General features: G+C 33.4%; 3 protein-coding genes across 3 annotated transcripts in view; 2 read left to right on the forward strand and 1 right to left on the reverse strand.

Annotated features, from left to right (window-relative positions):
* Window positions 1-454: 454 nt before the first annotated feature.
* On the reverse strand, window positions 455-14600 carry LOTGIDRAFT_71440 (hypothetical protein; the record flags this gene model as incomplete). The annotated part of the gene is made up of 18 exons (XM_009054872.1): window positions 455-595; window positions 1105-1231; window positions 1882-1973; window positions 2510-2698; window positions 2939-3085; window positions 3328-3416; window positions 3940-3994; window positions 4659-4834; window positions 6297-6426; window positions 6859-6996; window positions 7698-7765; window positions 8123-8228; window positions 8718-8858; window positions 9226-9341; window positions 10520-10591; window positions 11133-11276; window positions 11737-11881; window positions 14523-14600. Coding segments are annotated over 18 exons (2154 nt in total), but the record flags the coding sequence as incomplete, so codon positions are not given.
* A 574-nt stretch (window positions 14601-15174) lies between these two features.
* LOTGIDRAFT_231871 (hypothetical protein) lies at window positions 15175-17632 on the forward strand. Its single transcript, XM_009055052.1, has 3 exons — window positions 15175-15510; window positions 15983-16030; window positions 16777-17632. Exons 1-3 carry the CDS (start codon window positions 15351-15353, stop codon window positions 16893-16895), a joined length of 327 nt encoding a protein of 108 aa, XP_009053300.1. The 5' UTR covers window positions 15175-15350; the 3' UTR covers window positions 16896-17632.
* A 4250-nt stretch (window positions 17633-21882) lies between these two features.
* LOTGIDRAFT_214738 (hypothetical protein) overlaps window positions 21883-27841 on the forward strand; it is a gene marked incomplete at its 3' end in the record, with an annotated part of 29432 nt that continues 23473 nt past the window's right edge. The window contains exons 1-10 of the mRNA XM_009055053.1: window positions 21883-22154; window positions 23052-23117; window positions 23404-23460; window positions 24407-24451; window positions 24653-24733; window positions 25407-25455; window positions 26316-26377; window positions 26642-26732; window positions 27121-27193; window positions 27766-27823. Of these exons, the coding sequence (XP_009053301.1) occupies window positions 22098-22154; window positions 23052-23117; window positions 23404-23460; window positions 24407-24451; window positions 24653-24733; window positions 25407-25455; window positions 26316-26377; window positions 26642-26732; window positions 27121-27193; window positions 27766-27823 (639 nt within the window). The 5' untranslated portion in view covers window positions 21883-22097. The remainder of the gene's footprint in view (window positions 22155-23051; window positions 23118-23403; window positions 23461-24406; window positions 24452-24652; window positions 24734-25406; window positions 25456-26315; window positions 26378-26641; window positions 26733-27120; window positions 27194-27765; window positions 27824-27841) is intronic.

Here is a 27841-nt window from a genome sequence, read left to right on the forward strand (position 1 = left end):
GATTCCTTTAAAATACTTCAAACTCCATATAACTTGTCTATTTAACTTTCAAACACAGATAATTCTGGACACACATGATAGACAGATATGGTTGATATTGAGACATGGTTGATAAAGAGACATGGTTGACAGACAGAAATGATTGACAGACCAACATTGACAGAAGACCGACATGGTTGATAGAGAAACATGGTTGACAGACAGAAATGATTGACAGACCAACATTGACAGAAGACAGACATGGTTGATAGAGAAACATGGTTGACAGACCAACATGGTTGACAGACCAGCATGGTTGACAGACCAACATGGTTGACAGACAGACATGGTTGACTGGCAACAACATATACATCATGCATATATAAAAAAAAAAACTAAACCTACTGTGTAAGTAAACTGCTTGGCATAAAAACTAAATCTAAGACATGTCATTACAAATTGTAGCATAGTCTTTATCAAACTTGTTATATAACTCATGAAAACTGGGTCTTGTGGATGGATCTTTTTTCCAACAATTTTTCATGATTAAATACACATCCTCCGGACACTTAACAGGCCTACTTAAACGACGGCCCTTTTCTATAGATTGTACAACCTGAAAAAAATAGTTTCTACTGTCTAAGCTGAGCTTAAAGGCGTTTTTGGCGACCAATTTGATTTGGTTTAGATTTGCTAGGACCCATTTGGTGCGATTTGGATTAGATTAGCAGCGGTCTACAAATGTGAAATTATGCTAACAGCGATTACGCAATATGGCAGAATCTGCTGACAACAAAAGAAAATCATCTATTTTGAGCTAAAAAAAATTTCGATCTTCAAAAAAAGGTGGAATGTTCCTTTAATAGAGCCTGAGTATTTCCAAATGGAGAACTCCTGTCTGTGATGAAATAAATTTTTACCCATTTTTTGGATAGTGTTTTTTTTTTTTTTTACAGAAATATACTCATTGAGGATTCAGTGAAGTAATTCAGGTTAAAAAAACTCATCAACTACGTTAAAAATTAGACTACGTCAAAAAAAAGTGCACCATTATTATTATTATTAACATTAGTTAAGAAACGAACAGAAACGAAGTAGAAACAAACAAACTCTAAATAAGTATACCTCAATTCCCTTTTTATCTTCATAAGGTGATTCACCATATGAAAACATCTCCCATAAAGTAATACCGTAACTCCAAACATCACTCGCATGGGTAAATTTTCCATAGTTGACACTCTCTGGTGCATACCTACATTATGACAAGATATCTTTTAAAGAGGGGTTTCCTCATTATTTAGTGTCAAATTAAGCAAACTATTTGATTAATTGGTGTTTTGAATGAATTATTATGTATTCTTAATCATATTATATTCTTATTGCATATAATTAAGAGTTTTAACCAATCATAAATGTTCATGTACGTACAGTCTGGATAAACTAAAAAAGACTTTTTGACCTTTCTTGATCGGTCACTCATTGGAATTCTACTGCTATTTCTCATCGAATTTATATAATTATGAATAACATTACAATTATGGACATGTGAGACAAACTGGTATTTTTCCAAGTCATTAGAACACCTCTACTTTCTATTCATATAAGTATTAGCATTTTCATTTTCATAAATAAAAATAAGGGAACCCATCTTTAATGGTATAAGTAGTACCATCTGGATATGTTGTTCTATAAGGTTCTAAAGCCTTGAAGAAGTTTCCCAATTTATCATACCAGTTTTATGTCATTTGAATTGTAGTTTTTCGTTCATTGTACCAAAACTATTGAATTTGGAAGAGTTGTCTGTCAATTATGCATTCAAAATTTCAAAACTTTTTGTTATTATAACAAAACATGTACATAAGGCCTATCTCGTTTTTCTACAAAAAGGTGTAAAAAACTCACCATTTGATTGGCCATCTACCACCTTTATGAGCTCTATAGTAATCACTATCACCCCCTGTAGCTCTTGATAAACCAAAATCACTGATTTTTATCTACAAATAAACCAAAATCACTGATTTTTATCTACAAATAAACCACAATCACTGATTTTTATCTACAAATAAACCAAAATCACTGATTTTTATCTACAAATAAACCAAAATCACTGATTTTTATCTACAAATAAACCAAAATCACTGATTTTTATCTACAAATAAACCAAAATCACTGATTTTTATCTACAAATTAACCACAATCACTGATTTTTATCTACAAATAAACCAAAATCACTGATTTTTATCTACAAATAAACCAAAATCACTGATTTTTTTCTACAAATAAACTAAAATCACTGATTTTTATCTACAAATAAACCAAAATCACTGATTTTTATCTACAAATAAACCAAAATCACTGATTTTTATCTACAAATAAACCAAAATCACTGATTTTTATCTACAAATAAACCAAAATCACTGATTTTTATCTACAAATAAACCAAAATCACTGATTTTTTCTACAAATTACAAACCAAAATCATACAGATACTATACTAGTCATAAGTAATTGAAAATAAAACTATAAATACCTGATATTTTGTGGATAATAAAATATTTCTAGCTGCCAAATCACGATGTACCAGTTTCTTAGATTCTAAATATTCCATTCCCTGGGCTATTTGTCCAGCCCATAAATACAGATCAGGTTTGACTTCAACTAGTTCAGGATAATCTTGTAGATAGTCTAACATAGACCCCATTGGTACAAACTCTTCTATCTATTATGGATATAAATAATCATCATTGAAGTCATGAGACCCACACAAACATCCTTTCCGAACAATTGTGGACAGGCTGATGGTGGATGAGGTCCATTTCATGCAGGCATATAAAAATTGGTCTGGCCTAAATAGTATAAAGCGAACGTTAACTTGTCATCTACCAACCAACCAAACAATGTAAAAATTAGAAGATTGAAAACTTTGACAAGGAAGCTTTTAGTATAATTTTCTGCTTACCAACATTAGCTGTTGACCATGACAAACTCCAATTAATTCCACAATACATTTATGCTTCAAAGACTGCATGACATAAGCTTCACGTAGAAAATCAGTTTCATCTCCTACACTATCTTCATGGAATAATTTTACAGCCACGTCCTTTTTCTACAAAATATTACTAGAAATGTAGCTAGTCTCTCCAAAATAATAAGGGATCAGGGTTCAATTTCGCAGTGAAATTCCTAGTTCGAAGTATTTTTAAAGGAATTATGTGATTTTCCTACATATTCTAGAACTTCTGAAGACTATTTACATATATTCAAGACCCAAATCAACCTTCGAATATGGCACATCTGTCCCTTTAGGTCTTTAAAATATTACAGAATAGAAAATTTCATACTGATCACCTTTGATATAGGTATCGGACCATATTTTTCTTGGTAAGTTAAAACTCCTTTTAATACAGACCCATATTCCCCTTCACCCAACACTGTACCTAAATTACACAATAATAATGGTCAATTAAAGACATGAATGATAATAGAATCAAGCAAAGATATTTGTGCACACTTGGTCCAATTCAAAACATAAAGAGTTTTATTTAAAGATGGGTTCCCTTATTTTCATTTATGAAAATGCAAATTTTAATACTTATATGAATAGAAAGTAGAGGTGTTCTTATGACTTGGAAAAATACCAGTTTGTCTCACATGTCCATAATTGATTCATAATTAGCTAAATTAGAAGAGAAATACCAGAAGAATTCCAATGAGTGACCGATCAAGAAAGATCAAAAAGATTTTTTTTTTTTTTATCCAGACTGTACACTGACATTTATGATTGGTTAAAACTCTTAATTATATGCAATAAGAACATAATGATATGATTAAGAATACATGATAATTCATTAGAAACACCAATTAATCAAATAGTTTGCTTAATTTGACACTAAAAAATAAGGAAACCCCTCTTTAATTGAAGATATTTTATGATATTATAATCAGACCACTAAGTCTTACCTAGTTTGATGTTTTTTTCTTTAATATTTTCTGGTTGGATTTTTTGTGATAGAACCTGAATATAAACAAATTGTGAAAGATCACTAAATAATACTAGGTTGAAAAAAGACATATTTTGAGTTTTCATAAAGAATCGTCTTTTTCAGCATTTTTTCTGGGGCTATTTAGGGGGATAACATCATGCAGTGTACAATGAGGGAAACAGAACCAGAATAAGTATTCTCTTTACTGTCTCCAATGTCAAAGGATCACCTTTGCTTCACTGTTGCATTATAAAACTCTTTAATACATATTATATTGCTTAGTTTTAACGGGATGAAAGAGTTGAATGATATTTGTGCAAATCAGAGTGCTAAATATCATTATTGAGTAAAGTGTTTTATAAGACAATAGTGAAGCAAAATGAGAATGAGTCGGCAATTTTTAGTTAGAAATGCCGCCATCTTGTCTTGCTGGAGCTGTGTTTCATTTCTGGTTAACTCTTTCTGGAATTGCAGGAACCAAAGGCATCAGGCGAAGAATTGGAATGTCCCAAATAGAAGTTAAATGCGTCCTCGATACACATTCAAAGACTAGAAAACCTCTTTACAATCTCTTTAATACTCCTTTAAACCAAACCAAACCAAATATGTAAATTGACTTGTTTTGTCTCTGGGACATTATCTTTAATTAATAAAAAATATTTTTCTTACAAAATCTGGTACTTTACAACCATCAACAGATGTTGAGGGGCTGGGTGTGGGGGTGGTGGGAGGTGTCGGGCTTGTTACACTTGTTGTTGATTGGTTGACATTTCTGTGAACAATCCGATTCTCAGGTGTGATCTTGTCAGCATTATGTGATGTACTGTCAGCTTTATGTGGCTTGCTGTCAGCTTTATGTGGCTTGCTGTCAGCTTTATGTGGCTGGGAATACATTGCACTTGATGGGGGTGCCGATGGTTCTATTCTTGGAGGTAGCTTTGGTTTAAGTTTTTCTGAAATGATCCAATTCGAAGTTATATTAGGGCATCTAGGAATCCTTTATTAAAAGTAACTCAATTCTGATTTTTACTGGGTTTAGTATGATTGTTTATAACATCTGATGATAAATTGTAGTTCTCATTAGGTTTTACATCATTGTTTATAATATCTGATGGTATAATGTTATAATCACCGGGTTTAGTATAATTGTTTATAATATCTGATGATATAAAGATATACCCACTGGTTTAGTATAATCATGATATAAAGATATACTCACTGGTTTAGTATAATCATTTATAATATCTGATGATATAAAGATATACTCTCTGGGTTTAGTATACTCACTGGTTTAGTATAATTGTTTATAATATCTGATGATATAAAGATATACTCACTGGTTTAGTATAATCATTTATAATATCTGATGATATAAAGATATACTCACTGGTTTAGTATAATTATTTATAATATCTAATGATATAAAGATATACTCTCTGGGTTTAGTATACTCACTGGTTTAGTATAATTGTTTATAATACCTGATGATATAAAGATATACTCTCTGGGTTTAGTATACTCACTGGTTTAGTATAATTGTTTATAATATCTGATGATATAAAGATATACTCTCTGGGTTTAGTATACTCACTGGTTTAGTATAATTGTTTATAATACCTGATGATATAAAGATATACTCTCTGGGTTTAGTATAATTGTTTATAATATCTGATGATATAAAGATATACTCACTGGTTTAGTATAATTATTTATAATATCTGATGCTATAAAGTTCTACTCACCAGGTTTGGTATAATTGTTTATAATATCTGATGATATAAAGATATACTCACTGGTTTGGTATAATTATTTATAATATCTAATGCTATAAAGTTCTACTCACCGGGTTTGGTATAATTGTTTATAATATCTGATGATATAAAGATATACTCACTGGTTTGGTATAATTATTTATAATATCTGATGCTATAAAGTTCTACTCACCGGGTTTGGTATAATTGTTTGTAGTATCTGATGATAAGTTATAATAATCATCTTCTCTAGGTACCTCATCTAATTCATTATCTGAAGTTTAAAATCATAATTTAATATTAAAAAAGGTTGATTTAACAAAAAATAATTTCTGCCCTAGGTCTGTTCTAATGACCTTATTTGTAACCAATCAAAGCATGTCATGTAAAACCTCTTTCTTGATTCCAACGACAAATTGTGGGATATAAGCCACAGGTGTAAAACTCTACTTTGGGTTTCCCTATTCCATAATTCCTCATTTGTAGAAGATTTTTCATGACAGATTCCACCTTTTTCACAAACTTCCAGGCCAGTGCATAAGCCCTAAACATATTATTAGCAAACATGCTTAAGGTAACTTACTAGTAGTAACAGCTGTTAATAAAAGACAAGGTAACCCATCAGTAGTTCTGTTATAGTGATATATCAAATGTGGTATGGATAACATATATGGCCCATCATCAATATAGTATACAAGTTTATTCATGTATGTCTGAAATATTTATTTATATAATATATAAGGGCTATCGTCAGCTATACAGAGGTTTATGACAATATTTTGGAGAAAAGAAATTAAAAAGGAAAACACAGCACATAATCAAATACAGAGCCTTTGATCAAACATAATAAATCATATAAATAACATATGTGATAATATACAGAGCGCATGATCATATAATAGCATGTATGATAATATACAGATCACATGATCAAATACAGAGCACACAATCAATTATATAGCACATATGATCAATTATATAGCACATATGATCCAATATATAGCACATATGATCAAATATATAGCGCATATGATCAAATACATAGCACGTATAATCTTATACAAAGCACATTATCAAATAGAGCGAAAAGTTGCAAAAGAATGAAAAATGTTTGCAATGTGAGAATGCATTCTTGACATATTTACCTTAGTTTTGATAACATAGTTCATGACCATCATATCATGACATAAACTTAATACATTTGAACCATCCCCTTTCCTACTATTACGAATCAAAAACAAGCCTTCACTCAAGCCGAAATACTCTAACAGCTTGGTACATCCCTGAACAACAAAAACACAGTTTCTGTTTTAAAGGGATAGTAAAGATGTTTTCTAAATTTTTTATATGTATCAGGGACACTGATAACATTACTTTCCACTATTCCTATTTTCAATCAGACGTCTGTGGTTACTGCAATTTCACTAAAACTAAGTGTTCCATGATATTAGTAATCGCGAAGGGTCTTATGTGATAAAGCATATTTTGCGGTTAGTGACGTTATAAAACACTTAGTTTTAGTGGAATTACAGGAACCACAGATGTCTGAGTGGAAGTTGGAATGGTGCAAATTGATGCTATCAGTGTTCCTGATACGTAAAATTGTAGAAAACCTCTTTACAATGAATTTATTACTAACAATTAATAACAAAAGGATATGAATTGAATATGACTAACACATTAAACACCCCTTATTTTACAAATAAGCTTTTCCAATCATTTGTATGCATTGTCATATTGATAGAAAGATTGCATGTGCAGGAGAGTTCAATCGAAAGTTGAGGGCTGTCAAGTAGATGAGTGAAATGTTACATATATTGTCTTATAATTCACGTAATCAGTTCACTTTCCATAATAAAAATCTGAAAAAATAATAATTTCTGGTTCTACTTAGAACACCTGACTCCACTATGTGACTGGGTTTGCCAAGAGTTCTTGAAGCTATATTTATTTTGTATTTTCAATGAAAAATGACAGTACAAACCTCTCTGTTTAATTCTGAATGATTCCATAGTTTAGCTTTTTTAGCAGAATCTGATAGCTTGTAATTTTCTGTAAATATTATAAATCAATGAAATTAAAGATGGGTTCCCTTATTTTTATTTATGAAAATGAAAATGCTAATACTTATATGAATAGAAAGTAGAGGTGTTCTTATGACTTGCACCATGGGGGCAAATGATGACGGACAACCCCATGCAGTGTGCAATGAGGGATAATTTGCCAGAACAGCAGCATTAGCCTACTCTTTTTCAAATTGATTTCGGGACGCCCTGCTTTGTGAACGGCTTACTACTACACTCTTCTCTGCTCTGCCTGCAGAGCTAAAAGGAATAAATGCTTTCTGAAGAGACTAAAAGGGTAACTAAGCGATTGCGACATAATATAAAAAAACAAATACCATCTCACCTAAATATTTAACACATTCATTTCGATGATATTTCAATGCTATATCATATGGTGTTTCCAAGTCTAAGGTTCTCGGGAAAGGTAAATGGCTTATATCTAATAAAATCTACAAATATACAAATTATATATTTCTTATAATAACATCTACTAATATATACAAATTTTCAATTTCTTATAATAAGATCTACAAATATATACAAAATATCATAACATCTACAAATTTCTTATAATAACATCTACAATATACAAAATATCAATTTCTTATTATAACATCTACAAATATACAAAATATCAATTTCTTATTATAACATCTACAAATATACAAAATATCAATTTCTTATTATAACATCTACAAATATACAAAATATCAATTTCTTATAACATCTACAAATATACAAAATATCAATTTCTTATAACATCTACAAATATACAAAATATCAATTTCTTGTAGTAACATCTACAATAGAGCTGCCACTTTTGCCACAACCTCGACGTTTGTCCACCCATTAAGTAAGTTTGGTTGTTATCCTTAATGATATGAGCTCTTTGTTACAAACTATTTATCAATTATTTCTACAGTAAAAGATCCACCTACCTTGAGAGAATTTATATTACCAGCCATAGCTGCTTCATGTATAGCTATCCATCCATTGACTGGACTTTTGGCTAGGGGGTCAGCTTTTCCTTCAGAAAACAGAATAGCTATTACATTTGGATGGTCTTTTAATGCTGCTCTCTGAAATAGATAAACATTACTAGCAAAACATGATTTAATGATGGTGCTCTAACATTATGGAATCTAGTCCTTGATCCAGTAGCTTGACATTTGTAATACTGACATCACAATATTCTGGCCTAGCTGTAACGCTGTGTGTCCATTGACATCTGTAATACTGACATCACAATATTCTGGCCTACCTACCTGTAACGCTGTGTGTCCATTGACATCTGTAATACTGACATCACAATATTCTGGCCTAACTACCTGTAACGCTGTGTGTCCATTGACATCTTTAATACTGACATCACAATATTCTGGCCTACCTGTAATGCTGTGTGTCCATTGACATCTTTAATACTGACATCACAATATTCTGGCCTACCTGTAATGCTGTGTGTCCATTGACATCTTTAATACTGACATCACATCCATGTTTTATCAACATATGTACAATATCATGGTAACCATTTTCTGCTGCATCATGTAAGGCTGTAGCACCTGCAACATATTTAGACCTCTTTCATTGCAAGGGCAACAAGCTAGTCACCAGACAGGTGATATTTTGATAGCTGGAGTAGAGTCAGAAAATACCAGCCCTGTTTTATGGGGATTTTCCAAACCTCCAAATATAATCTTTAATTTCCTTTACTATGACTGTAAATTAGTGTTGGGCATCACTAAAACTTTTCTTTTCATATCACTCTGTGACCCTTGCACTTTTGGATGTGTAAGCAGTTTTAAAGGGCCGACGAGAGATTAGTTTCGTTAAAAAAAAAACTTTGATAGAACCACAGACATGACATGACTACAAAAATATCAATTGTTCCAAGAACATCAGGGTTTTGCGGATTTGATGAAAATATATAGGTTAAAAACCCCTGCACCTTTTTTCAGTCTCTACACCATCCTACATCTGACCACAAATTTTGTGTTGTTCCACATTTATCTGCTTCGAATAAGTCTGGCCTTGGTAGGTGCAGAGCACTGAGCATATCTTGCTTTCTATTCCTATACGATTTTAAACTTTGAAAGGTAGGAAAATATATGTGAGATTTCTTCTTATGATTGACATGTAGGTTTAGATTGAAAATGAACATAATTCAAACTTAGAAAAACGTAGAAATTATTTCCATTTGGATGTGAAATTGACAACCATGGCCATGTATAGACCTTATTATAGCCTCGTTTTTGAGATACTGAAAGAGAGGTTCATAATGCAAATTATGTCATCCATTGTTAAGATGGTGACATCATATGAATGAATAGCCAAATTGATGTCACTGAAGACCCTATCAACAGTGAGAAAATGGGCTTAAAACTGCCTTTAAGAAATATGTGAAGGTAAAATTCATGTAAAAAGTATCATTAAATAGCTTCATCAATTCCAAATTTAATGATGTAAAAAATAATTAGTTTCAAGTTAGTGGGATTCAAGAAGGAGGCTTTAAAGACGTTAAGGTGGTGATTATATACAGTGACATATCGTTACCTTTGTTTATTTGCATTATCAGCCTATCAGTGCGAGATTCAATATGGCCGACGCGTGAATAAGGTCTATTCGGATCTGAAATTGACAACCATGTCCATGTATTGCTCATGTGCCCATACTCCCATGCTTTGTGTAAATGACTTTGTGTGGTTGTATCAAAACTACCAATACAATGAAATGAACATACCTCTGGTATTTTTGGCATCAATATTTGGACTATCAGGATGACTTAAAATTTCTTTCACAATATTTGGATTTCCTGGAGAAATAGAATAAAATATTTTAAGTGAATGGCATCAAAAAGTTAGAAACCTTAAATTGGTACACCCCATTTCTAATTAACCCTTTAAAGATGGGTTTCCTTATTTTTATTTATGAAAATGAAAATGCTAATATGACAGGAAAAAATACCACTTTATCTCACATGTCCATAATTAATTCATAATTAGCTAAATTAGAATTACCAGCAGAATTTGAGTGAGTAACCGATCAAGAAAGGTCAAAAAGTATTTCTTTGTTTATCCAGACTGTACATGCATAGACATTTATGATTGGTTAAAACTCTTAATTATATGCAATAAGAACAGAATGATATGATTAAGAATACATGATAATTCGATAGAAACACCAATTAATCAAATAGTTTGCTTAAACAAATAAATAAGGAAACCCATCTTTAAAAAAAATTCAGTTTGATCAATTAGATACATAGAAGTAAAAGGAGTACTTTTTCAGGTATAATTTACAACGTTCTGATTATGAAATCTTTGCAAACTGCCCCTTTTGATAAAGGAATATACCTTCTAATACAGATCTATGTAAAAGATTTGTAAAGCCACTTCTTCTAGCCTTTAATGGTGGTGATGAACCTTTACAGAAACTAGTCAATCTTGTTGGTAAACCATGAGCATTCTGACTGTGATATTCAACAAAACAATCTAAACCTATTAATAGAAATATCAAACAGAACCTGAAACATGTTGTTACTCAGTGTTCGTTTCATGTTTTTATAGTGTTTATTGAAACATGTTGTTACTCAGTGTTCGTTTCATATTTTCATAGTGTTTACTGAAAAATGGGGCTGACATGGAAAAAGCGTCCAGTCGTTCGGATGAGACAATAAACTGAGGCCCCGTGGGCTACAGGCTGAGCACATTAAAGATCCATCGACAGTTGGAAATCGAGAAAAGAGCAGGCTAATGCCTCTGTCCTGGCAAAATTTCCCCCATTGCACCCTGCATGGCGTTGCCCGTCTTCATTAGCCCACATGGTGCAGAAATGTAAGACGTAAAACTCCATTTCATTTTCATTTTCGTTTTTCAAACATTTGGCAAATTCAACACACCTACAAATGTGCGAAGACATTATGATAAAAACATTCAGCAAGGAACTGGATAATCTTACCATGAACAGCCTCACCGTTGTCAATTTGAAAATAACACTCTTTCTTTTCTTCTAGAATATAGTGTTTAATTTCACATTTAACTAAAAGAGATAGGGAGTAGTTTTTAGAGCCCTCTCTTATCAGAAATAAACCATCTGTATTAGCCTTTGACTTTGATAGTCTCACCATACCTGTAATAAATCAAATCAAATTTTGCCTTTAGGATACTGTCAGAGGACTAGTTTTTACAGAGCATTTCAGCTCTAATTTTTCTTTTTTGACATGACCAGCAGGGCAGCTCAAATGTCCACTTTACAACATTAAAGGGATTGTAAAGAGGGTTTTCTAAATTTTGTAATTTGCACCATTCCAATTTCAATCAGACGTCTGTGGTACCTGAAGCTCAACTAAAACTAAATGTTGAATAAACTAAATGTTGAATGCTGCCATCAAACACTTAGTTTTTTGTTGCATTGCAGGAACCACAGATGTCTGACTGAAAATTGGAATGTTGCAAATAAATTTCTATCAATGCTGTCAGTAGAGAGTTAGTTATCACACTAGAAGATAGTCTTTAGAGAGTTAGTTATCGCACTAGAAGATAGTCTTTAGAGAGTTAGTTATCACTGTAGAAGATAGTCTTTAGAGAGTTAGTTATCACTGTAGAAGATAGTCTTTAGAGAGTTAGTTATCACTGTAGAAGATAGTCTTTAGAGAGTTAGTTATCACTGTAGAAGATAGTCTTTAGAGAGTTAGTTATCACTGTAGAAGATAGTCTTTAGAAAGTTAGTTATCACTGTAGAAGATAGTCTTTAGAAAGTTAGTTATCACTGTAGAAGATAGTCTTTAGAGAGTTAGTTATCACTGTAGAAGATAGTCTTTAGAAAGTTAGTTATCACTGTAGAAGATAGTCTTTAGAAAGTTAGTTATCACACTAGAAGATAGTCTTTAGAAAGTTAGTTATCACTGTAGAAGATAGTCTTTAGAGAGTTAGTTATCACTGTAGAAGATAGTCTTTAGAAAGTTAGTTATCACTGTAGAAGATAGTCTTTAGAAAGTTAGTTATCACTGTAGAAGATAGTCTTTAGAAAGTTAGTTATCACACTAGAAAATAGTCTTTAGAATAAAACATTTTCCTCAATTTTAACCTGTGTGCTGCAAGCTGTGCACATTAAAGATCTCTCGACAATTGGAAACTGATGAAAATAGGCCAATGCAGCTGTCCTAGCAAAATTTCACACTTCATGACGTTGGCCGTCTTCCTTAACCCATTTAGGTGCAGAAGAGTAGGACGTAAAACTCCATTCATTTCAATTCCTCAATTATAACACTTGCTCACAATAGGAAAGATCAAAGGATTTCCTGCTATAAGTTTAAGGTCTTTTTATATGTTTTTTATGGATTAGATAAAAGAAAATGGTTGAATAATAAATGGTATTTGAATAGAGTAAAGTACAAGATAAAATAACTATAACAGGAAGAAACTTATATTTCACCATTAAAGTAACATAATACAACTGTGAAACAACTGGGGAAACAATGTGACAAATATCTAGTGAAGAAATCATTATCACAAATAGACCAACAAATCATGCCCAACCCAGTTCCTCAGATAACATATCATCACAAATAGGCCCAGACAACTCATGTCATTTTTGATGGAAGTTGAACCCCAGCCAATTTTTGGGTTACTAGTTTTTGTGAAGTTTCACCATGAAAAAAGCCAACTTTGTTTAAACTTATTGTTAACTGTAAACAATGAGTGAGGTCAGAACTCAGTGTTAGTGTTGGATTAGTGCATATGTGTAGCACTAGTGTAACACTAACTGCGAGTTCTGACCTTGATGCAAAGTGTTGGGTGACACTGAGATAACACTACACTTTGAGGTATTTGGGGAACAATTTAACACTAGTTTTAATCTAGTGCTACTCTAGTGTTCCACTTATTCCAACTCAGTGTTTTTTAGAACACTGGCTTAGCAAAAGTTTCCATATCCTTTTAACACTAACCCCTAGAGGTTTACACAATGAAGAGATCAGAGCTCAAGATTACATTAGTGTAGTGTTATCGTTTGGTGTTTAGCTGGTTTTTTGTACGTGTTACACTGATGCTAGTGTTATGGTGACTGGATTAGCACTAACTCAAATAATAACACTAACACTCAGTTCTGACCTCATTCATTGACAGTGCCAGTAGGGGTACAGATTACCTAGAACCACAAATTGAACCCACATTTATCCATTTTGAAAGTTGTCAGCTGGTGTAGAGACAGACAAATTAGGCCCTGTTTTTAGGGAGTTTAAACCTATATAATTCGGATCCGCCAAACCCAAATATATTCGGAAAGATCGATAGTTTTGTAATTCAGTCATACCATCATAAACCCCTGGCACCATTTATGTAATGTCTGCGGTTTCATCAAAGTTTTTTTTTGAAGACACTGGTTACAAAGTTACGTGATACTAACAAAAGAAACTTACAATGATGCCCAACCCTAATTTACAATCATCGTAAATGTAATTTAATATTATGTTACAAAAAAATACATCTTCAGTGATGTAGGAAATCCCCATAATACAGGACCTAGTTTTTCTGACTCTGTCAAATTATCAGAATAGAGGCAGATGTTTTGGACTAGTAGAAATGTAAGTTGACAGACTAGGTCTAGGTCTACTAGGTTTAGGAAATGAGGAAGCCATTTAAATATCCTGATTCAATAAGCAATGAAAATAAGGATGAAAAAAGGACCAGAAAAAGTAATCAACAAATGAGGAAGATAATGTAACAGATAGATGTATAGAACACACTAATAGACCTACCTTCCTTTAGAAGATTTTCTGCATTTTCTCTTGATACCTTTCCATGGTACCATTGAACCCGATCATCAAATTCTCCCTCTAATATCTTGTCTACTGCTAACAGTGAGTCAAGTGATGCTTCTTCCAGCAGCTTAATGACGGTTCCCTGTTCCACAGCTTCTCTGTTGGCATAATCTGGTATGTCGTCTAAATAGCTATAATCAGGTTCTGTCATTTTGTTTAATTTTCATTCAATTTCCACCATGAAAACACTTCAGATATTTGACTGTTTCACTTCCTGAATCGTGATTCTCCATTTTCTGTTTTTGTCACGTGACGTTCCCACTAGTAATAAGTAGGTCACTATATTTTTGTAAACATAAAGTTACTGCATGAAAATATCCAAAACATTATACTGTCAGAGCAGAGGTTTACTTACCTTTACTTGTCTAACACTGCGCTGTAAACAACAACAAAACTCATACGCTTTTTGGAGGGATTTCACGAGTAAAAATAAAATAAATAAAAATAGATAAAGTGCAAGTAGAGTTTATCGTATGATGATTGGCTACTATAAATAGGTTTTCTAAATAAACTTTTAACTACCGAACACTAGCAAAACACCACCAATAGACAATCATATTACTGACTAAATTTTGCACTATGTTTCCTTTTCTAAACGTCTGTGGGACATAAGATGAAGTATTTGCTGAATAAAATTCATTTTCATAATTTCATCCTGAGTAAATTAATCACACGTAGAGTTTATGTTATTCAGTCCCACCCGTAAAATGATCCATCCTTAGAAAGACTATTTCGCATTATTGTAGTGAAAATGGCAACCACTGAAGAAATGGATATTGACAAGGAGGTCGAAAAGGATTCCAATAATAAACCAGATAAAATGTTTACATTGAAGAAATGGAATTTAGTGGCTATGTGGAGTTGGGACGTTGAGTGTGATACGTGTGCTATTTGTAGGGTGCAAGTGATGGGTAATTTCTTTTTCCTTTTGTTGCGACATTTCTAAAAAACTTAGTCCGAAATATTGCATCTTGCTTCATACTCAATAGATATAATATTTTTTTGAAAACAGTGCTAAAAATTATGCTTTTAAACAACTCTTACCTTAAAATTACGTTTCAGATGTCTATTGAAAACAAACTTATTGATTTTAACCTGTAACATATTTATCATGTATGAGGACAACAAAATATAGTTTGATTAATAAATGGATAGAAAATGTTATTGTTAAGACAGGCACGAATTAATATGGTTGCATATCTTGATGTTGACCATTATAGTAGTGGTAGGTGTGGTTCGTTAAGCAGACCAAGCTTTCTCTTTTCGAAACACCTGTTGGTACTTCTCTTTTGGAAGATTTTGCCATACTTTGGACAAGATTTATTATTGAATTGTTTTGCTTTTACGGATTTTTATGACTTAAATATAATTTTTAATTTTTAGATGCCTGTTTACGTTGTCAGTCTGAAAATAAACAAGATGATTGTGTTGGTAAGTACGAGGTTCTACTTGTTTAGTCTTAATATACACAATTAGAGTCAGGGCTGGGTATGGATTACCAAATTGAATCGATTATCGACACCATGATACCGGTCAATAATCTATTAATAATCGAAATATTTCAACCAAGAAACCCTGTAAATACTAAATTAAAAACATACCAAATTTTTTATTCCATTTATTTTCTTTTTTTTGTTATAGAAGTGCAAATACTTTTTCTGTGATCAGTTATTATAGTTATTGTGTATTAATTATGATTTGTTAATGGGTACACAGGGGAAAAATGTAACTTTGATATATGATCCATTATGAAATTTGATAATCAATTATCCAATTTATAAATTCGTAGCAGTGCTAATCGATTATTTTGATTATTTTACTCAGCCCTATACAAATAGACTAAATACTTGTCACAAAAACTGTATCAAAAGGAACACGCACTGGAGTCTGTATTATGAGAAACTGGAAGGAGATAAACATGTATATGGGAACAAGAAAATAAATATTCATGAGGTCACATGTTTTTCAATTTGACCAATCAACACGCTTGCATTTGGCCATTTTTACATTTTGTTTTGTAAATGTGAGCACATGCATGAGAGTCATGGCAGCCCGTTCTATATCTCAAATAAAGCTACTTGGATAAAGAGAACCACAGTAACATCTATTTATTGATAAGGGTGCTTGGTTTTTATGATAATTTAAATAATTATTATTTGCTTTTTATTATATTTCAGTTGTATGGGGTGAATGTAACCATTCCTTTCATAATTGCTGTATGTCTTTATGGGTGAAACAAAATAACAGATGTCCACTGTGTCAACAAGAATGGGTGGTACAGAGAATTGGTAAATAGTTTTAAAAAATTGGAAGGAGCTGACATGAATTTAATGGAGTTGGACTCTTTTTTTCTTGATGGACGGAACCAAAGGCTTGACCTATTGGTTCAAGTGGATATCACGATATATTAACCATTAATATATCAGGATATATCACGATATGGATGTATATCACGATATGGATGTTTGTCACAATATTTCCTAACTATGGTTTTCACTGATGGTTTAAAACAGAATGATGGTGTTTTTTTTTATCTACATGTAAATATTTTATATGTAAGAAAAACAATAAATATTGGTAAATTTTGTGGTGCTTAGGACATTTTGATTAAAATTAGCCAGTTAGTCTTCTTCTCTTATTATCACATCTTGTGATATCTGAATTCACTTCCTAAAGTAAAATAAAACTGATGCCATGGTTGGTGTTTATCTGATTGAACTTGATATTTAGTTGTTATATTTGGGCCATGCCCCTATTTTCCCCTGAAGAAATACAAAATGAAAAATGAATTCTACTTTCACTTCCAAAAACGTGATAGATGTATTCTCTGGCTTCTCGCATAAGAAAATTTTCACACCCCATCATGACTAGTGCCCCCAACCCCCCTCAAATCTTCTCTCTGCCATGGATGTTTGCTCTTATACATGAATATAGTTATTGATTCATGAATAGTGATAATTATATCTATTACTACAATTTCTTTCTTTTGTTGTATACATGTTTATAAAAAAAAATTTGGGAAACATTTTTTTTATTGATGTCTTTCATTATTCTCGGGGAATACTGTAAATCTTGGCCATTGCTTTTAGCTCAATGTTAGCTGTCTGTATTACTTTTCAGAAGTAAAACACAACATAGAATAAAAGTATTGCCAAATGTGACCACCATCTTTAGTCCTTATAAACATTTCCCCATGCAACTTTTAGTCTTAAAAGTCAGAAATGTCATTGCTTTCTATGATGATATACACCTTCAAAGGTTATCTGTACCGAAATAATTTTTAAGGAGGTGATGGTGTTAGATGGTGAGAACATTGTCTCTTTGTTTTTACACTCGATTCCTCACTCGATAAAACCTAACCTAGCTCTTACACAATTCCCTCACTGATAAAACCTAACCTAGCTCTTACACCATTCCTCACTCGATAAAACCTAACCTAGATCTTACACCATTCCTCACTCGATAAAACCTGTCCTAGCTCTTACACCATTCCTCACTCGATAAAACCTGTCCTAGCTCTTACACCATTCCTCACTCGATAAAACCTGTCCTAGCTCTTACACCATTCCTCACTCGATAAAACGTAACCTAGCTCTTACACCATTCCTCACTCGATAAAACCTGTCCTAGCTCTTACACCATTCCTCACTCGATAAAACCTGTCCTAGCTCTTACACCATTCCTCACTCGATAAAACCTAACCTAGCTCTTACACCATTCCTCACTCGATAAAACCTGTCCTAGCTCTTACACCATTCCTCACTCGATAAAACGTAACCTAGCTCTTGCACTTATATCTCCCTTGAAAACCGTACCTAGCTTTTACACAATATCTCCCTTGAAAACCTTGCCTAACTTTTACACTATTCCTCACTCGAAAACCTTACCTAGCTCTAATAGTTATTCCTCACTCGAAAACCTTACCTAGCTCTAATAGTTATTCCTCACTCGAAAACCTTACATAGCTCTAACAGTTATTCCTCACTCGAAAACCTTACCTAGCTCTAATAGTTATTCCTCACTCGAAAACCTTACCTAGCTCTAATAGTTATTTCTCTCTTGAAAACCTTACCTAGCTCTAACAGTTATTTCTCACTCGAAAACCTTACCTAGCTCTAACAGTTATTTCTCTCTTGAAAACCTTACCTAGCTCTAACAGTTACTTCTCACTTGAAAACTCTTACCCAGCTCTAACAGTTATTCCTCAGTTGAAAACCTTACCTAGCTCTAACAGTTATTTCTCACTTGAAAACTCTTACCCAGCTCTAACAGTTATTCCTCAGTTGAAAACCTTACCTAGCTCTAACAGTTATTTCTCAGTTGAAAACCTTACTTAGCTCTAACAGTTATTCCTCAGTTGAAAACCTTACCTAGCTCTAACAGTTATTTCTCACTTGAAAACTCTTACCCAGCTCTAACAGTTATTCCTCAGTTGAAAACTCTTACCCAGCTCTAACAGTTATTTCTCTCTTGAAAACCTTACCTAGCTCTGACAGTTATTTCTCACTTGAAAACTCTTACCCAGCTCTAACAGTTATTCCTCAGTTGAAAACCTTACCTAGCTCTAACAGTTATTTCTCACTTGAAAACTCTTACCCAGCTCTAACAGTTATTCCTCAGTTGAAAACCTTACCTAGCTCTGACAGTTATTTCTCTCTTGAAAACCTTACCTAGCTCTAACAGTTATTCCTCAGTTGAAAACCTTACCTAGCTCTGACAGTTATTTCTCTCTTGAAAACCTTACCTAGCTCTAACAGTTATTCCTCAGTTGAAAATCTTACCTAGCTCTAACAGTTATTTCTCTCTTGAAAACCTTACCTAGCTCTAACAGTTATTTCTCTCTTGAAAACCTTACCTAGCTCTAACAGTTATTTCTCTCTTGAAAACCTTACCTAGCTCTAACAGTTATTTCTCACTTGAAAACTCTTACCCAGCTCTAACAGTTATTCCTCAGTTGAAAACCTTACCTAGCTCTGAAAGTTATTTCTCTCTTGAAAACCTTACCTAGCTCTGACAGTTATTCCTCAGTTGAAAACCTTACCTAGCTCTGACAGTTATTTCTCTCTTGAAAACCCTACCTAGCTCTAACAGTTTTTCCTCACTTGAAAACCCTTACCTAGCTCTTACAGTTATTCCTCACTTGAAAACCTTACCTAGCTCTGAAAGTTATTTCTCTCTTGAAAACCTTACCTAGCTCTAACAGTTATTCAATCATAATGTCCACCAACCATGAACTTTCTTCAACCAAGTATAAAACCTACCACCTTGAAATCTGACTCAACCTTATATGGATAATGAATATACCTTCGGATTTTTTTTAACCTTGGTTCCCCCTGTCAGTATTGCTGATTGGAGGGGTAGATATGGAAGAGGAGACGCACAGAATGGCGTTGCCTGTATTATGTCTTTAGTCTTTACTAATATGAAAATCATGCAAATAGCTATCAGAGATTGGAATAAAGGCAGATGTTTTGGTCTAAAAAGGGATTTGTTGGCCAACAAATAATATCTAGGTATTCAAAACTGTGTATGTAAAACATGTATTTGTGATTTGAATGTTAGACTATCCGCCGTTGTTATTGTGTTGTTATTTTAGAACCAGGAAACACCGATCAACATGCCCCACCCCCTCACTTCCTTTGTTTTCTCCCACGTTGACCTATATTTTGAATCTGTTTGAGAGAAGATTACATACTGACAGAACAGCTTGATGCACTGCGATGTATAAATTCTGTTTTCTCTTACTCGCATAACCCTTGACAAAAGCAAAGTTATCATTATCCTTCACACCAGTGTGCACCCCTCCCCTCCTCCCCCCCCCCCTCACCTAGAAAATAGTCTTTAATCCCCGATTGCACATCCACTTAACTCTAACAATCTAAAAATATGTTTCAGAATGCACTGTGATTTAATGGGCCTCTTCATATTGAATCTTAACCTCAAAGGAGGCCCCCCAAACCCCCACCCCCTCACACCCTTCTTCCATGCGGGGGGTGTCTGATCCCTACTTGTACCTCTCCCTGCGGGAGACTGAACCCACCACTGCTTCACACGTAATTTATCTGAATCTGGAGGGATGCAATCATAGTCAGGTCTTGGCACTTAAACCTTGGTGTATAGGATATTATAGTCCATGGGAGGTAACCACTTTTTATGCACAGGATTCAGACCACATTTAATTGTAGGCATAGTAATAGTATCAGCGACTGCATCTCAAAGTTTAAAATTGTGAACAAATATAATTTTCACTTCAAATCAAAACAAAATCTAAAGTTCATTTATTTTTCTTTATTGACTGGATAACCCAGGCTACATAATTTCAATTATTTTAATGAGGATATAGACTTGATTAATTTAATGATACCCTTTCGACTGTTATTTCCTCTGAAGGTGTTTCCTTTGATAGTACGGAAATTTCATAATGTAAAAAAACTTTTGGAGATACATTTGCTTACCTTGAAAAAGTTAACTGAAACACTAAGCAAAAAGAAATATATTAAAGAGTTATTTTTGAATATGTGAAATCTGTTCACTTTTCATAGACTAAGTTCGACTAGTGACCCATATTTGCACCATAGTGCGAACTCCCATGATTATTAAGGTTTGATAAACTGCATATTTTTGGGTCATTCACAGGGCCTAGATTACATGTTGTGGCCTTTTGAGCTCAGGTGTGCTCCACCCAAAATTTTTATTATGGAACTAGTGACAATAGTTTTTAAAATTTCTACAATAATATAAAGCTTTTGGCGACTCAATCTAGCCTAGACAGTACTGTCTATTCTCAGTAATCACAATGTCAAGCTTCTAGGGTAGTAGGCCTACTAGTTTGGGATGAAGTCTGCTTAGGAGGAGAAATCCATATCGCAAACGTTGATAACGGGCGACTACGACTACGAACTTGTGTCTTATACCTTGGCTGAAATATTCGCCTATCTTGTGTCACGGCAGTTTATTAATGCCGCCATTTGATTGGACTGTACGCAAAGAAATACACCCAATCAGAGGCCTCAGCAGAAAGTATGCTGAACATAGCCTATAGGCCTAACTTTTTTTATAAGCCATAATTGTTTACAGTCTATGCAAACGGCTCTGATTGGATGTATTCGCTTGCGTATAATCCATTAAAAAAGCTACAGTCCATGATAGGAAGGTAGCTATTGCAGTCAAGGTATAAGACGAAGTGAAAATGAGTCATAAATAAGACACTTTTTCGGACTAGTAAAACTATAAGTTGAAACAAGAGTTGTCTCCCCTTATTAAAGTTTCCCACAATGCTTGAGGAATGAAAATTTTGTTTTGTTGTGGAACTAATGATTGGGAAAACGATTAAAATTAATAGCCTTTCTGAAATCATTTTAGTGTCTGGATTACTGTTTTGTGTAGAGGAATAGTTATTTTTTAAATGGGCCAAATTTTGACTCTTTCATTATTTACTAGCGGTGTAAATTAAAAACTAACTTTGCCTGTCTAAACAAAAATTCGTCTGGATGTCAAAATGGCTACTACATCGGTGAATGTCAGTCTGGATGATATAGATTTGTCTAGCCTAAGGGTACGTCATAATTTAATTTCCAGCTTTATGCTTAGCCATCAGATTTAATTGATTAGTGACTTCGACTTTGTTTTATCTTAGTGGATTTCGGTCGGGTCCAAAACGAATAATTCTTATTCCCTTTCTCGTGGGTTTGGTCTGTCAGTGTCACTAAATTTTGACCTAGTTTTTAAAAAGTTTTTTTTTCAGATTGAAGGGAGTGTTTGAGAGAAAGGATGTTGACTGTACTTTCTTGACATTCCAATCAATTATTCAGATAACTTGTCTTATTACGACTCGAATCCCTCTTAATTCGTTTAAAATGACAGACTGACTTGCTATTATCTAACAAGCTTTTGTTTAAGTTTGCTTAGTCAACTCTACATATTCTAACTAAGCCTACTAATTTGTCATCATTTTAGTAAAGTAAAGTTTTTGCTCGGCAGTCATGATCATCCAGATCGCCAATGAACAAACAGGCGTCCGCACCTTGTGACTGAACTATTCTCGGTACATGCAATAAAAATACAAAGGTCAATGAAAGTGTAAATGGAGATTTTTTTTATGAACATAAGCTTACACAGACACTAAATATGTAAAATGACTTTCTATGTACCAGTACCGTTACCTGGGATCCATAATTTTCATTCCTCTATTGTCCTTTTGTTTCTAGTCTGTTATTTATCATCTAGTGCCATTTTATAATAATGGTAAAAATGAAGGTGGGCCAATGTGAAAAAGCGTCTTGTCAATCAGATGATTACGGACATATAAACATTGCTTGAGAGTAGGCTACTGCCACCCTGGAAGAGATTTCCTCAGTGCACACTCCTTATGTTGCTCATGTTCCTTAGCTCAATCATAAACAAAATCATGTAAAACTCTATTTCATTTCTAATTTTTTGTTTTTTTTTCTAGGATCCAGCAGGCATATTTGATTTAATAGAAGTTGTAGGAAATGGGACCTATGGACAAGTCTATAAAGTAAGTAGATGAGATCTTGTGTGAAGTTCTAAAAATATGGACCTGAAATTACAAAATTTCCAACAATTTGTCTATGAGAATTTCCCTTCTTGATATTTGTAGAAATGTAACTGAATATCCTAGGATCTGCGATTCTTTCTCCCATTGAACACAAATCTACAGGTTTTTTTATCTATATGTAACATGGTGCAAATTGAGATAGTTTTAGATCTGCTGCACTGTCAATTAAAAAAAAATTTGTGTTCAATTATATTTAAACTTATTGATAGTAATTCTTAAATTGTAGGGTCGACATACGAAGACTGGCCAGCTGGCAGCCATTAAGGTTATGAATGTAACTGAGGTGAGAAATATTTTTATTATAGGTTGAGCTGGTGGTAGACATTTTTCTTACTTTCTTACGACAATGAGCTCCGAATTGAATTTTTACTGTCATATTCAAATAAAATATTGAATGGCAATTATGTTTTGGAATGACTTAGAAATAAAAGAAGTGATGTATTTATGTTTAAAAAATGGACACTTCCCTGCCAGAAATTCACTGTGAAAATGACCCACTTTTCAAAATGACAGTTCTATTCCTTAGTTTCGAAATTAACTTTGCAGGAATTTTTTTTTTTTTTATCGGTTGATATTTTCATCTTCCCGAAGACAACCCTCACCAGTATTTTAAAGTTGACATTTCAATTCTTTTAAAAAATCAATGACAAAATGCAATTCGGTAAACATTGTGGTTGTCAAAGTGGTTCAGTTCAAATCAAATCTTCCCTGGTCTACTAAAAATTTATTTTTGTGTGAATCCAGAGATTGTCAGGTGTGATTTTTCTTGGTCTGTTCTAAAAATATTTAATTCAAAATCTGCTTAAAATGATGCTGAAGATTCGAGGAACCAGAAAAGCACTAAAGTCATGTCATAAAATGCACAGAGCAAAGTTGAATGAAAAATTTTTGGCACTATCACAACCAGGACTTGAAAAAAGCGTCTAGACTCAGACATTGTCCGACACAATTTGGCAAATGTCTGGTACAATTTGGCAAATGTCTGGTACAATCAATTTTGAGCGAGACATTTTGTTATTTCACGCCTTGATTACAACATTATCTAAATCATGAAGAAATGAAAATTTATCTTTGAAGTTGTCAGCCACATTATACCTGTCTTCTATTGTGATCATTATCAGAAACATTCTACCAAAAGTTGCCTATGAGCTGATAGTAAATTGTAAAGGAAGGAAATTGTTGATTGTCTCAAAATTGATAATTCAAAGAGTTTTCCTTGTGTTTTATAGGAAGAAGAGGAAGAGATTAAACTAGAGATAAATGTGCTCAAAAAGGTAAGAATTGTTCTTATATTCAGACTTTGTCCCCAATGGACCTCCCGCTATTCCACTGTCATTTGTGCAAAGATATCCATGGCACTTTTCAGATTTTAACTTAAAAAACTTATGGTGCTCCAAAACCTCAAGCCTTTATATTTACCGGCATGCTTAGCTCCCAAATTGAGATAATCTAAAGCCCTGTGTATATTCTTTCAGTATTCTCATCATCGGAATATAGCTACTTACTATGGTGCTTTTATTAAAAAAGGTCCTCCTGGCAAAGATGACCAACTCTGGGTAAGCGCCTTTTGATAATGCTGGGAAAAGTGTACATAAAGAATTTTATTTGGCAATTTGTCAGCAGACACCTACCTCACTTCTATTTTGTGCTTCTCATTACATATAAAGTGCAGTCGTGGCTCATTGGGTTAGAAGCTTGAGCACTTTATAATCTTGAGGCCATTGGTCATGTTGTGGCAGAAGTTGGGATAAGGCTTTTGGGTTTTTTGACCCTGTTTTCTTATGTCAGGATCTTTGATGAAAGTAATGAAGCTTACATGGAAAATTTTTGAGTCTCTTGATATGGACAATAAATTTAGACTGCATAAATACTTATAGTTATAGTTGTAAATCGAAAAAAGAGCAGGCTATTTTGACAGAATTTCCTTAATGCACACAGCATGGTAATAATCATTTTTGTGAAATTATCAGAAAATGTAGAAAATAAATCTGTCATCATTTTAATGTCTATTTCTCTTGAAATTCTTTGTTTTGTATTGTTGCACAAAGCATCTTTCAAAATTGAAATCAAGTGCCAGGTTTGTCTGCTATTAATGAAGTACTTGACCTGCTCATTCATAAGTGACAACAGTTCTTGATATACTAAATGTAGGACTATGTGTCCTTCTTAATTATAAATAGAATACATTTACTGATTCTCAAAAATAAATTGTTTATGGTATAATTTCAGTTGGTTATGGAATTTTGTGGAGCTGGTTCTGTTACAGATTTAGTTAAAGGTAAGGCTCTTATATCTTAGAACTTCTGGTTTTCATACATATTAATGTTAATTCATTCAGTCACCTGTATTTTAACGGCATGCTTCAAGAAACGTCCAACAATTTTTACCTGTTGAAGCAGCCATTTGGTTTCTACCCTTGATTTAGATGAAATATGACACCCATTCAAGACATCTTAACTTAAGATAATTAAATCCATACAAGCAAGACAATTCAAAATCTTGTCCAAAGCAAGGCAAAATCAAGAGTTAAATTTGTATAGTTGTTGACTCCTTTAAAGAGAAGTAAATGTACCATCAGGTGTTTTGAAACGAGTAAGCTGGTCTGCTGGATGCTCAACACCCTTAATTGTCAAAATCGTGAGATAAAATCAGATCAGATACCATATAGCGACCATAAAATTTCCGAAAATGAAGTTTGATATTTCCTTGAATGCAAAATATACCTTTGAAATTATAAATTGGCAAATATGTGATAAATAAATGAAAAGGCAATGATTATTCATTATATGTAAGTGTAAACTCCTACTTCAAAATGCTGAAGGTCCAGGATTTAATCCCGGCATAGGCTGAGATCAACCCGGTTTCCCCCTGTCAGTGATGCAGGTAAGAGGGGCTGACATGGAAAAAGCGTCTAGTCATTCAGATGGGACAATAAACTGAGGCTCTGTGCTCTATAGGCTGTGCACATAAAGATCCCTTGACAGTTGGAAATCAAAAAAGAGCAGGCTAATGCCACCAAAATATCTCTCATTGCACCCTTCATGTCATCTTCATTAGCCCACATGGTGCAGAAAAGTAGGACGTAAAACTCTATTCATTTCATTTCATTTCAAAATAATGAAATAATTGTTATTGTAGCTACAAAGGGGAATTGTTTAAAAGAAGAATGGATAGCCTATGTTTGTAGAGAGATATTGAGGGTATGTGTAATTTCTTACTATTTTTTGTTTAATACAAAAACTGGCTATTTCTCTAGAATTATTTGATTGACTAAGATATAAGATAACTATAATAAGATATTACATTATGTTAATTTATAGGGTTTGGCTCATCTCCATGGTAATCATGTTATACATCGTGATATTAAGATATAAAAATCTATTATTTTATAGGGTTTGGCTCATCTCCATGGTAATCGTGTTATACATCGTGATATTAAGATATAAAGTTCTATTATTTTATAGGGTTTGGCTCATCTCCATGGTAATCGTGTTATACATCGTGATATTAAGGGTCAGAATGTTTTATTAACTGATAATGCTGAAGTTAAACTAGGTAAGTCCAGTCGAGTGCAGCTTGTTTACTGTTGCTCTTCAATCTTTTGTTAATAAACCCAGGCCCGGTGTGCTACAGGCTGTGCACGTTAAAGATCCCTAAACAGTTAGAAATCGAAAAGGAATAGGCAAATGCTGCTGTCCCTCATTGCACCCTGCATGGAATTGCCCGTCTTCATTAGCCCACATGGTGCAGAAAAGAAAGACGTAAAACTCCTTTCATTTCATTTTTCATTTTAATGTTTTGTTCAAGTCTGTGTAGTAGGGTATTATAGGCAATAATGATGGGATCTAGTATTAAGAAGTTTAAGATTAATTATTTTACTGCTCTCTCTCGGATTTAAAAAGATATTTTTCCACTAATTTAAATACTTATTTGAATATTTAAGTTGATTTTGGTGTTAGTGCCCAGTTAGATAAAACAATAGGGAGAAGAAATACTTTTATTGGGACGCCATATTGGTAAGTTACTTTTGTAATATAGACATGATAATATCAGATAAAAATAAATTGTAGTTAATGAACTCAATTTTAAATGATGTGAAATAAAAAACTGAAGGGGGAAAATACTGGGATATTCATTCAGCATCAACAAGGTAAACAATAAAACCAATTCCGTACTGTGTAAACATTAATACTTGCCTCTAACATTGTGTTGTGGCAGTGGAATCGCCCAGTCGGTAGCACGTTGTCGTCTGCTAGGTGATAGGTGCCGTGGGTTCAAATCCTCTTCAAGGTAAGAAAAATTCTGATGTCTGTGACAGTGCTTTCGAGGGTTGGCCCGGTGTCGGCTCTCACCCCTTAATACCTGACATTGCCCGTGCCAGGCTATATGAATACCTCCTTGAAGGAGTTGTCGTCTGCAAGGTAATAGGTGCCGTGGGTTCAAATCCTCCTCAAGGTAAGAAAAATTCTGATATCTGTGACAGTGCTTTCGAGGGTTGGCCCTGGTGTCGGCTTTCACCCCCTAATACCTCGATTTTTGATCTTCATAAATTTTTCTTTTGGTATAATATGTAATATTATATTTTAAGGATGGCTCCTGAAGTAATAGCTTGTGATGAAAATCCTGATGCAACATATGATAACAGAGTAAGTTTAAATTTCATG

The sequence above is a fragment of the Lottia gigantea genome (genome assembly GCF_000327385.1).
Source record: "Lottia gigantea unplaced genomic scaffold LOTGIsca_23, whole genome shotgun sequence".
NCBI lineage: Eukaryota > Metazoa > Mollusca > Gastropoda > Lottiidae > Lottia > Lottia gigantea.

What these genes read in the sequence shown, in the direction of transcription:
- LOTGIDRAFT_231871 (XM_009055052.1), top strand. Translation starts at nt 15,351, where the DNA reads ATGGCAACCACTGAAGAAATGGATATTGACAAGGAGGTCGAAAAGGAT. An exon ending in TTGTAGGGTGCAAGTGATGG is followed by an intron (nt 15,511 to 15,982) that starts GTAATTTCTTTT and finishes TTTAATTTTTAG; the next exon opens with ATGCCTGTTTACGTTGTCAG. An exon ending in TAAACAAGATGATTGTGTTG is followed by an intron (nt 16,031 to 16,776) that starts GTAAGTACGAGG and finishes ATTATATTTCAG; the next exon opens with TTGTATGGGGTGAATGTAAC.